The sequence below is a fragment of the Amaranthus tricolor genome, chromosome 9 (assembly GCF_026212465.1).
Source record: "Amaranthus tricolor cultivar Red isolate AtriRed21 chromosome 9, ASM2621246v1, whole genome shotgun sequence".
Lineage (NCBI taxonomy): Eukaryota > Viridiplantae > Streptophyta > Magnoliopsida > Caryophyllales > Amaranthaceae > Amaranthus > Amaranthus tricolor.
Window position 1 is genome coordinate 885,882 of NC_080055.1, and position 12,500 is coordinate 898,381.

At 32.9% G+C, this 12,500-nt stretch overlaps 1 protein-coding gene across 1 annotated transcript in view; it reads left to right on the top strand.

Moving 5' to 3' along the window:
- Window positions 1–1,111, top strand: part of LOC130824141 (uncharacterized) — a 21,565-nt gene extending 20,454 nt beyond the window's left edge. Inside the window, exons 3-7 of the mRNA XM_057689030.1 lie at window positions 5–132; window positions 223–307; window positions 602–737; window positions 821–981; window positions 1,033–1,111. Of these exons, the coding sequence (XP_057545013.1) occupies window positions 5–132; window positions 223–307; window positions 602–737; window positions 821–981; window positions 1,033–1,111 (589 nt within the window). The remainder of the gene's footprint in view (window positions 1–4; window positions 133–222; window positions 308–601; window positions 738–820; window positions 982–1,032) is intronic.
- The last annotated feature ends 11,389 nt before the right edge of the window (window positions 1,112–12,500 follow it).

The following is a 12,500-nucleotide window of genomic DNA, read 5'->3' on the forward strand; positions in this document are numbered from 1 at the left end:
GTAGGAACAACCAAATTTCAGGAAGGTTTTGGGAACAATATGCAGAGGAAATTTTTAGTTACGTATCTAAACCAGAGAATAATAAATATTTTGTGATTATTAATCAATATGCAAAAGTCAAATTATGGAGAGGTAATAATCATTTTAAAATAACATGTTTGAATGTTGCATGATTAAGAAAATACTTATCTTATTTAATAACTCTTTATCCATATGTATTAGGTACTACATCATTGACCAATTCAATGTTCATAACGCGATTCACCATTGAACCTGATATTCATGAAGTGCATGAATTTAAAAACAGGTATAAAAATCATTTAAAACTTTTTTATTGGCTCAGATCTTACATCATTGCCTTAGTTATGCATGGCGGCTTAGTAAATTGGTTTGTGCATTTGAAAAATCTAGAAATTAATACCAAGCCCCAAATTTGTGTACATGCCGGCAAAAATATTTTATGGCATAAAATACAATAAGAATACTATGTCGGATGAATTATTTAGAGGGGCATATATAACTAGAGTAATGCATAAACATGTACCAAATTAAAATACCTAACAAAATGCACCATCAATTACTGTTTTGTTTCATTCAACAGAAGGAAACTCAAAGAAGGTTCAATAATTCATCGATCATTGCTTGATGAGTCTAATCACAGTTTAAAATCATCAGAATTAGTATTTCTTCATAATCATGAGGCTGTGCAATTGAAGGATATAGTGCTGCTGCAAAAGGTTATATTTACAACTTTAATTTATAATAATCTTAAATACAAAATAACTAAAACACTGAATTGTATGCAAATTGTGAACTACAGGAAGGTTATTATGTCACATATGGCACAATCAAATCTATTGATTGTGAGCACGAATGGTCTTATTCATCATGTTACAAATGCTATGATGCTGTTCAAAAAGAGTCAGATGGTTCCATGAGTTGTCTTACATGCAAAGTACCTATTTTAACTGTTTGGCCAAGGTAAATAATTTGCATAAAATTTTTGTCTTTTGACTTCTATTGATTAACCAGTAAAAGGTACAAGTTTTTTGTGCGTGTTTCGAATGGTGTTGGGCAATCCACTTTTGTTCTTTTTGACTCACAAGTGTAGAAAGAATTAAAAGTTACTGCTAAAGAGTTAATTGATAAGCAGGTTAAGGTAATTATTAATGGCATTGAAGTATTACATTTTCTGAAAAAAATAAAAAAATATAACTTTTGTCCCAATATTTTCATTTTATTTTTATAGAATGGAGATATTGAAACGTTTCCAGAGGAGTTGGAAAAACTCATCAATAAAAAGTATTTGTTTGTGTTTAATGTTAATAAATACTTTAACATAGAAAAGAAAAGCAAGTCATATTCAGTAAGTAAGCTCATCGATGATGAAGAGCTAATTTTAAAATTCTGCCAATGTTTGTACTACAAAAAGGTATTAGCTTTTTTCTCATGATAAAAGTTTATTCAATTTACATATATAAATTAAACTACCAAATGACTAAATGTTTTTCAATTAGAAGGAAAATGATAGTTTTGTTGAATCAAAAGAACATTCCACTTCTATGAATCAAGATATTATGCAGGTAATATTTTTTTTAGTTTGTATCACTAGTGGAAAAAACCTCATTTGCAGCGGTTTTTTGGCCATTATTTGCTGCGGTTATGGCCCCAAGCAATAGTGATAGCAGCAAATAGCCTATTTTAAATGCTGCGGTTAACAACCGCAGCAAAAAAGTGTATTATTTGCTACGGTCAGTCCCCAAAACCACAGCAAATAAGTGGTATTATTTGCTGCGGTCAGCCCCTAAAACCGCAGCAAATAATGGCACTTATTTGCTGCGGTTTTGGGGGCTGACCGCAGCAAATAGATATTTTTTTTGTTTCTTCGTTTTATTCTAATAATAATCCAATAATAATGTAAAGTAACAATGATTAATCCAATAATAATCCAATGATAATCACCAATAATCTCTTTGCAATAAAAAACTCTCGATAATATAATATGATATGTACGTACATATATATATGCAACCTCAGTTAAGTCGCCATCACTGGCATTGTAATTAGGAGTGAGAAATCTTCAAACCCCTTTACAATAGTCTCCACTGCCACACTGATGTGGCCACTTGTAACAGGCATTGAATGCACTGTTTGGCCCTCTTTATTTGGCTGGGCCACACCGTATGCAACCTCAGTTAAGTCGCCATCACTAGCAACACCTAACTGAGGCTGCAAAAGAGAACAAGGAGTCGCCTCCTGAAAATTGTGTACTTTAGTATAATAAGTATCATAATAAAAATATTAATTACGCGTTGCAATTTAAATTAATAAGTGCTTATATATTTAAAAACTATATACCTGTAGCACTGGCTCCGGAGTTGGCTCCGGATTTTTGAGCAACGAAGTTTATGTTCTCCGGTGTGGGGTTTTCCCCTTCAGGGGTATTAGTAATGAGCTGGGTGCTACGGGGGTAATGGGCTCGGGTGTTGGCTCGACCAAAGCGTTAGGATCCCCATGTTGACTTTCCTGATCCTCGACAATCAGGTTTGCCAAGTCCACAATGGGTGCTCCCATCTTCTACAACACGGCGGCCAGCTTGGCGAGAACGTCCTTCGTAATCTCCGCTCGAAGGGTTGCTACTTCTTCCCGCAGTGCCGTTCGGGATTGAGTAGTAACACACTCTTTGCCGAATGTCTTCTGTAACCCCACGCGGACGCCTCCTTTTCCGACTACCCGCCCACTGTGGTCTTTCCCTAAGACCATATGCAATGCGTCAACATTGCCTCTTGGGGTGAACTCCCCCGTAGCTTCTTTTTCCTTCCAGCCCATCTGTTCAAATAAAAAGTGACATATATAGCAATTAGTATAAGTACATCAAAGCCAAAGAATACAAAACAAATGAAGAATATACTTAATAATTTCAAAACTCACCACAGCATCAGCAACCTTCTTCGTTCCCGGATCATTAATAGTAAATTTACCACTTGCATCTCGGGAATGAAGCCTGCAATACCAATCACGCACCCGATCTCCAGCAAGAGTATTCACGGATACGGAGGTAGTCGTAGATGAGGGCGTGGATGAACTTTGATTGGGGTATAAACCCGCATCCACCCACTCTTTTCGGACCTCATCATAGGTTTTCTGGCCTATGCGATGGTAAAACTTCCTTTTGCTTGCAGAATCAGAAGCTTTACCACGCTTTTTCTAATTAATCAATAGAAATCGAATGTCATGTATTAGTTTAATGACTGAATCAAAAGAAGTAAATTCAAATTGGTAAACTATAATATAATATGAAATACTTACAACTTCTATGGGAGTTGTTCTTTTGGCAACAAAGGCCTCCCAATCCCTCTTCGATATGTGACCCCATATTTCGTAGGGCATCTTCGAAGGTGCTTGCTCTCCACCTTCGTTTCCCGTTTTGACCTTTTTGGTCGTACGGGCACGAATCTTCGTAATCCAACCAGTTACTAGCTTGGATTTTAAATCTCTGAATCTTTCAGCAACAGCTGAAAGAAACACATTCTTCTTGTCCTCATCGCTCTCGATGTGGAAAAGATTCTACAAAAAAAAAATTATATTTATTACTATCAATCAAATTAATTTTTAAATGAAAATAAATGAGTAAAAATAGTAAAATTGCTTACCACAGTATCATGCCATAGAGAGTTCTTCAAACCATCTGGAACCTCGTTCCATGCGTGCAATATGGAAAGCTTGCGGATACATTGACCCACTTGTTTTCCATATTGCCTACGCCATTTTCCGCAGGGTTGAACCAATGCATTGTATTCCAAATGCATGGGTTCTGTGACTTTGAGGATTTTTGTAGGACCTCGCACTTTTCTTTTCTTACTGGTAGTGGTGAGAGAATCCATTGGTGGGGCGTCTTCAGTTTCAAAATCATTGTCAATCGGTGGAGCGTCTTCAGCCATACGCTCGTATCTCACAATTTGGTCTTCTTCACTGTCATAACTACGATGCTCATTATCCGAGGTCTCAATCTCGGGGACAATTTCGTCTCTGAATAGATGCATTGTATATCAGTACCTGAAAGAATATGAATAGAAATATATTAGAACATAAGCTATGTAATATTAAGAATATGACTAAAACAATTCTAATACGTTCAACACAATAATATATAACAAATAGTGTTATGTGCAATGTTTCATGCAAAACAAACCAAGTGCAAAAAAACTTTAAAAAACTTTAAAAAGCTTTAAATTCATACCTTGTGAATCACTTAATTCAAATGTATTCCTTCCGTGTGATCTACACGCATATAAACAACATCTACATCATCTACATCATCTTGATCCACTGATTTTGGATAGATAAAGGGAGGGGAGTCTTCAAAAGCATCATATTCTTCCTCATCCTCAACATCACCTATACCAAGGATACTTCTTTTTCCCGGTACAACAATAGACTATTTTTTATCAGACGGGTCGACAATGTAGAATACTTGCTTGGCTTGTGTAGCTAGTATGAATGGCTCCTCATATCACGCAAACGAGCTAAGTCTACAAGAGTGAATCCACAAGGGTCGTCATTTTTAATGCATCGTCGATTATTATCTACCCACTTACATTTGAAAAGACCAATATTGAAAGTAGAGTAGTCAAGCTCCCATATTTCATGTACCCGCCCGTAGTATACCAATTTAGCATCAACCGGCGCTTGATCCTTCGCACTCGCGTAAAATGTAGATGACGCCAAAATAGAAACCCCACTATTTTGTAGATACGATGACTTCTTGTCTTGACCCTCAGTCCAAAATGTGAAGCCATTGACATCGTAACCCTCATATTTGTTGACATCATCACGAGGACCAAAAGCTAACCACTTAACAACTTCGGATACACCCATGAGTTCTTCGCATATTACTCGATTATGAAACCAATTAATAAACGTCTTGTTATGCAACTGCATCAATTCCCTATCCCCTTTAGAAGGATGTTTTGCGTGCAATATATCAAAATGCTCACTCAAAAAAGGATGAACTTCCGGAATATGATGCAACACATACAAGTGTGCTTGTAGAAGGCTTTCTCGAGGAGGTGTGACCGATTTGGAGCCAATTGTTCCTTTTCCCTCAAGCCTTCCTTCATGTCTAGAGGTGGGAAGTCCAATAGGCTTTGCCATGGCCAAATACTCGGCTATAAAGTTACTAATCTCATCGCTCACAATGTCTTGAATCATACTCCCCTCGGGTTGTGCTGGATTCCTTACCTTGTTTTGTAAAACACCCATGTGTCTTTCAAAAGGATAACACCACCTTAAAAAAATTGGACCCAAAAGCTTGATCTCACGAACGAGATGGACAATAAGATGAACCATTATGTCAAAGAAAGAAGGTGGAAAATACATCTCAAACTTGCATAAAGTTACAATCACATCGAGTTGAAGTGCATCAAGTTTAAAGGGATCAAGAACTTTACTACAAATTGTGTTGAAGAACGAACATAGCTCGGTAATAGCATATCTCACATGTTTTGGCAGTATTCAACGGATTGCAATTGGTAAGAACACTTGCATCATTACATGGCAATCTGAGATTTCATGCTTCCCAACTTCAGCTCACCATTTAGGCTCACAAATCTCTTCATGTTGGATGAGTACCCAGACGGAACCTTAATGCCATACAAACACTCACAAAATGTCCGCTTCTCTGCTTTGGACAATGTGTAGTAAGCTGGAGGCAAATAAACTTTGTCATTACTCATCTTCTTCTTATTGCCACCAACTTCATCAGCTCTATTTCTTTTCTTACTCACCTTAACATGTGCCCACAACTCCGGACGAAGACCCTTACATTCAAACCAATCTCGCACGGCCCTAACATCCTTTGTCTTACCCGGAATGTTCATGAGAGTCCCGAGTATGGCATCGCATACATTTTTCTCTATATGCATAACGTCAAGGCAATGCCTAAACTGTAGATCTCTCCAATATGGAAGCTTCCAAAAGATTGATTCTTTTTTCCATAATCAGTCTTCACCCCCTTGCACTTGGCCCGTTTTACCAAATACAGTCTCAACTCCCTTAACCTGTTCATAAACCTCATAACCGGTCAACGGTCAACGAGCTACACGGTCCTCAACCTCCCCGTTGAACAACTTCTTCTTCTTACGATATTGGTGGTCTCGTGGGAGGAACTTTCGATGGTGCATGAATACGTGTTTGCACTTACGAATCCACGTGGATTCCATGTCATCGATACATATTGGGCATACTTTCTTCCCTTTGTTCTTATACCCCGATAAGTTGCCATATGTCGGAAAATCATTAACGGTGCATAAAAGCATTGCACGTAAGGTGAACTCCTCATTAGCATATGCATCAAACACTGAAACGCCTTCATCCCACATCTTTCTCAAATCCTCAACGAGAGGTGCAAGATACACATCTATGTCATTGCCAGGTTATTTAGGACCCGAGATAAGAAGCGAAAGCATTATGTACTTACGCTTCATACACAACCAAGGTGGCAAATTATAGATCACTAAAAGTACCGAACAAGTACTATGTTTAGAACTAAGATTGCCGAATGGGTTCATTCCATCCGTACACAGTGCGAGCCTTAAATTACGAACCTCATCCCCAAAAGTCTTATGCAACCTATCAATACTCTTCCACTCCGGAGAATCAGATGGATGTATGAGCAAGTGACCTTTCTTCACCCTATCTACATGCCACCTCAAATTTGACGCATCTTTCTTTATAGAAAACAAGCGCTTGAATCTAGGTATTATTAGAAGATACCACAATACCTTAGCCGGGGGCCCTTTAGCATCCCGAGCCCCTTTACGCTTGTAGCGCGATAACCCACACCTAGGACACTCTTCTAAGTTCTCGTTTTCATTCCGATACAACACACAATCATTCGGACACGCATGAATCTTCTGGTACTCTAAGCCGAAAGGACACACGAGCTTTTTGGCATAATATGTCGACTTTGGAAGTTCATTTCCCTCAGGAAGCATCTCACCTAACGCTTCTAATAACATTGTGAAACTAGCGTCACTCCAATTAAACTTTGACTTAATGTTGAAAATTGTCAACACTGCTGTTAGTTTGGTGAACTTTGTACATCCAGGGTACAAAGGCTTTTGAGAAGCCTCTGTCAACAAGTCAAAAACACGAGGACGTTTTCCTAACTCATCCTTGACTCCTTCCATCATCTCATCAACACGATCCACATCCTTATCGACATTCTCTTCATCCCTCTCATACCCATCAACATGATCAACTACATCCTCATTGACATCAGCCACATTATTGACGTCCTCAACAACATTTTTCTCTTTGTAAACTCCCTCCTCACCATGCCAAACCCAAACATGATATTGAGGCCTAAACCCACGTTGAAGTATGTGCTCCCTAAGGATATCAACACTATCTACCTTTGATACATTTCCACAACTGACACATGGGCAATAAAAACCAACTCCCCCCGTCCTAACTTGATGTTCAACCGCAATACTACAAAATTCTAATACGCCATCAATAAATTCCGACGATTCAATGCTTCTATACATCCAAGAACGATCGTTTGTCATCCTAATTAGTGTGATTAATTGATTCAAAACAAAATTAATACACAACTTTTAAACATATATACTTAACGAACTCTAAATAACCACAAAATTAAGTAATAATCATTCATTTAACACTAATTAACCCAAATAATAACACAATGTTTTTTAAACTGTCCAAATGATGTTTATTATAGTAACCATAATTAATAATATTCATATAAAAACAATAAAAATAAAATCACATTCATAAACTTGGACAACTAATTAAAATTCATATCAACAACTCATCATTCATTTAACCATAAACAACCCTAATTAAACCTAATTTACAAACTAGAAATAAATTATGATAAATTTAAAACATAAAAACCACACACATTGATAAATAGAATGAAGAAATTACTTAAAAATATAACAAAACATGATATATATGATAAATTTAAAACTTAAAAACAACAAGAACATATACATTCATAAAGTATGACAAATTTAAACCTAACTTACAAAATCAAAATGAAAAAGATACCTTGAATTTCGTGGGTTTTGGTGGGTTGTGTATAACCTATACAATGAAAAAAATTTAGTATAAAAAAACTAAATCCCTAAAACATAATGAAGTTGAAGAATTTAAATTAAGCTTGAAAAACAATACAAGAATGTTAGATAATGAAGTTTGAAGTTTGAAGAATGTTTTGAAGAATGTTCGATGTTTGAAGTTTGATAATGAACAATAGAAGTTTGAGGGAATTCTGGAATGGAACTGCTGTTTGAAGAAGATGATGATGTTCGATGTTTGAACAAGTCTGGAAAGTTTGAAGAAGTTTGATAATGTTCGATGTTTTTTCAATGAAGAAGATGATGAAGTTTGATGAAGATGAAGTTTGAAGAAACTGCTGTTCGCGTGCGTGTGTTTGTTTGTGGTAATGAAACAGAAGCTTAAGGGTTTTATATTATGAAAATATAAACGTTAGATCAGTAAGGCGCCATTTTAATGTGTTATTTGCTGCGGCCAAAGAGATAAACCGCATCAATTAATGCTGCTGATACAGCTTTTCAACTGCTTTAAACGTATTTGCTGCGGGCCCATTATTAACCGCAGCAATTAAGGTAATTGAGTAATGGTTATTTGCTGCAGTCACAAGCTTAACCGCAGCAATTAAGCTTGCAATTGATTATTTGCTGCGGTTATGTCCAAAAACCGCAGCAATTGTTTGGCTTTTTTTTTCTTATTCTTTTTCCTATTTATTCCTGCATATATACAATAACCGCAACAAATAATAAGCAGCAAATACGTTTTTTTCCACTAGTGTATGATATGATATCTTCATAAAAGTATACGTAAACATTATTGATCATAATTATATAAAATGCAGAATTGTGACTCAAAAACATAAAAGAGCAACTTTCAAAAACCAATTAAAGGAGGATTGAAGAAGGTCATTGACATTAGTGACTGTGAGTATTCCACAAATAAGAAGACAGTTGAGGATTAAATCAATACTAAAAGAGGTTTGGACAACTATATGACATAAGTGATCTTGAGTGTTCTACCAGCAAAAAACATATTGTTGTGAAGAAGGAGAAGGACCCTATAATAAATTAGATCAATTACTTCTAATAGACAATGCTTTTTAGTTTATTTTATTATTTGATGCATTAGGTGGATTGTGTTTTTAGAATAATTGATTCATGTTGAGTCATTGTTATTGTTTTTGGAATCATTTATGTTCAAAACTATATTCTGTTTACTTATCTATTAACTTTTCAATGATTTATAGCTATTAATATCTATTTAGTTACTAATCCTTGACAAATCAAACATTTTTAAATTTTCATATGAGGATGTTTACAATATATAACACCACTAAATCATTTATAGCAATAATATCAATTACTGTCTATGATTTTCATCCTTTTAAACCAAAACTTTGTAAATAATTGTTATCATTTAAAATCCAACATTATATTGTATAAACATATTATTTATAAAACAAAACGCATGAGCTGCGATGATTAAATGGCTCTAATCCAAAATCATGTAAACATAATTAGTAAACACACTCAACGATTGAAATACTATGAGATAATTTAGCTTACATGAAAAAGTTAAATAAATTAATCGATAAATCTTATAATTGAATTGATAAATTGTACATGGTATGGTAATTATTAAAATTTAATATTTCTTAAAAATAGATTATAAGAACAATAAAAAGGGAACATTGTATATTAAAAGATATAATTTTTCATATTTTATATATATTAAATGTGTATATAACAATTTTAAAAACTTTATAAGTAGTAAATTAAATATGGTTCATAGAATTAATGTGCTATTCACTTGAAAGATAAAAAGTTTGATTTGTTAATAGGTTAATACAAATACAGTATAATTAAAATAAATAAATTCTTGCGATGAGTTAATACTGATACAGCATAATTAAAATAAATAAATTCTAACGATGACTACATGACTCTAAGAAATGAAGACCTACACTTGAAGTTCAATATAAATGTTAAATAAATTCAGTAAAAAAATAATGTTTTAATTTATACAATAAATTAATTATTTTAAAGATTAATATAACTTTTACAAAAATATCACCCTATTATTCAAAAAAGAAACAAATATATCATAAAGATACCAATCAACATGATCATCAAATATATTACACACAAAAATATCATGCAATCGCAATAATATGGAAACAAAGATCATATGCAAGATCATAAAAAATTAGAATAAAGATTAATTTAGTAAGTATATTAAAAATGATACATACAATAAAATATGATTCTATATGTTAATTTTAATATAAATGCACTTTTGAGAAAAACATTCATATTAGCAGTTTCTATATTTAACTTAGATGCTCTTAACATCATTCAACAAAACAATTTACAATAATAAGTTATGTTTTTATTAATAATTGTCTGGTTTTTATTAATATTAATATGATCAATTATTAATATTAATGATAAATGGAGATAAATAATAGTTGTTTTGTACATTTTTCTCTACATGAAGTTGGGAATTCTAAGCATGGAGAATTATTGTCTTTCAGAAATTGCAAGAATGAATAGAAAAAGAATAATTGAAAATCGAAAGAAAACAAGAATGACACACGATTAAGTAAAGGTAACTTTTAAAAAATTGTAATTGCTTTATATTTATTATATAAAAAATTAAATTATATTAAATATATTTTACTTGATGAACGTAGGAATTTCTATCGAATCTTCAAAGTCGTCGTCAAATACTCTAACAGTGCAAAGTTTAAAAACTCAAATGAGTCCATTGTCCGACATAACAAATGGTATATATTCTTTAACATTAACAAATTTCATTATTATTTAATTTTTGCTTGACATTTGTAATTTATAAGACAATATTTTATTAGATATAAGTTATGAGAAATGTTGATAAATTTCTAATGCAACATTATTTCTAATCGGAAAATAGTTAGAAGATTATTACATGTTGATATGAACAAACAGATTTACTTTTTCCAAGCGTCATATTATTTATTATTTATTAGAGTTAACTAAAAAAATATCACTCAATTTAAATAATAGATCGATCTGAAAATTTGCTTAATAATTATGTTAAATTACTCAAAATAAAACATGCATAATTACTGTACACATATTGTATTAATTTATGAACAAAATTATGTTCTGCCTTTTAAAGGTCATATTATTTTTAAAAAAATAAACCCAAAAAATTAGCTGATTAGTTGAATGATAATCTAGAAATTATTTTAACAATTATGTTAACTCATTCAAAATCAAATATGGATAAAACTGTAGATCAAATTATAATCCAGTTAACTACATTTTAAAAAAGTATAAACATCTATCAACAAAATTGTAAGTATTATCATATATATGAAAGAGGGATACCTGATTTCAATCTGAATTGGAAAAAAGCTAATACCTTTTTGAAGTACAAACATTGGCAGAATTTTAAAATTAGTTATTCATTATCGGTGAGCTTACTTACTAAATATGACTTGCTTTTCCTTTCTATTTAAAGTATTTGCTAACTTTAAACATAAACAATTACTTTTTATTGATGAGTTTTTCCAACTCCTCTGGAAACGTTTCAGTATCTCCATTCTATAAAAATAAAATGAAAATATTGGTTCAAATGTTTTTTTTTTCAAAAAATGTAATACTTGAATGCTATTAGTAATTACCTTAACTTGCTTATCAATTAACTTTTTAGCAGTAACTTGTAATTCTTTCCTCACTTGTGTGTCAAAAAGAACAAAAGAGGATTTCCCAACACCATCCGAAACATGCACAAAAATCTTGTACCTTTATATTTCAACATGAAGCTAATCCATATAGTTACATATATCTTTAAATCACATTGATGGAATTTAGATTAGTTGAGTATATTTTTGAAATTTTACTTGTGTTACTGGTTTATCAATAGAAGTCAAAAAGCCAAAAATTTTATGCAAATTATTTACCTTGGCCAAACAATTAGAATAGGTACTTTGCATGTAAGACAACTCATGGAACCATCTGACTCTTTTTAAACAATATCATAGCATTTGTAACATGATGAATAAGACCATTCGTGCTCATAATCAATAGATGTGATTGTGTCTTATGTGACATAGTAACCTTCATATGGTTCACAATTTGCATACGATTCAGTGGTTTAGTTATTTTGTATTTAAGATAATTAAATTATCAATTAAAGATGTAATATAACATTTTGTAGTAGTACTATATCCTTCAATTGCACAGCCTCATGATTATGAATAAATACTAATTCTGATGATTTTAAACTGTGTTTAGACACATCAAACGATGACCGTTGAATTATTGAACCATCGTTGAGTTTCCTTCTGTTGAATGAAACAAAACATTAATTAATTGTGCATTTGGATAGGTATTTTAATTTGGTACATATTTATGCATTACTCTAGTTATATA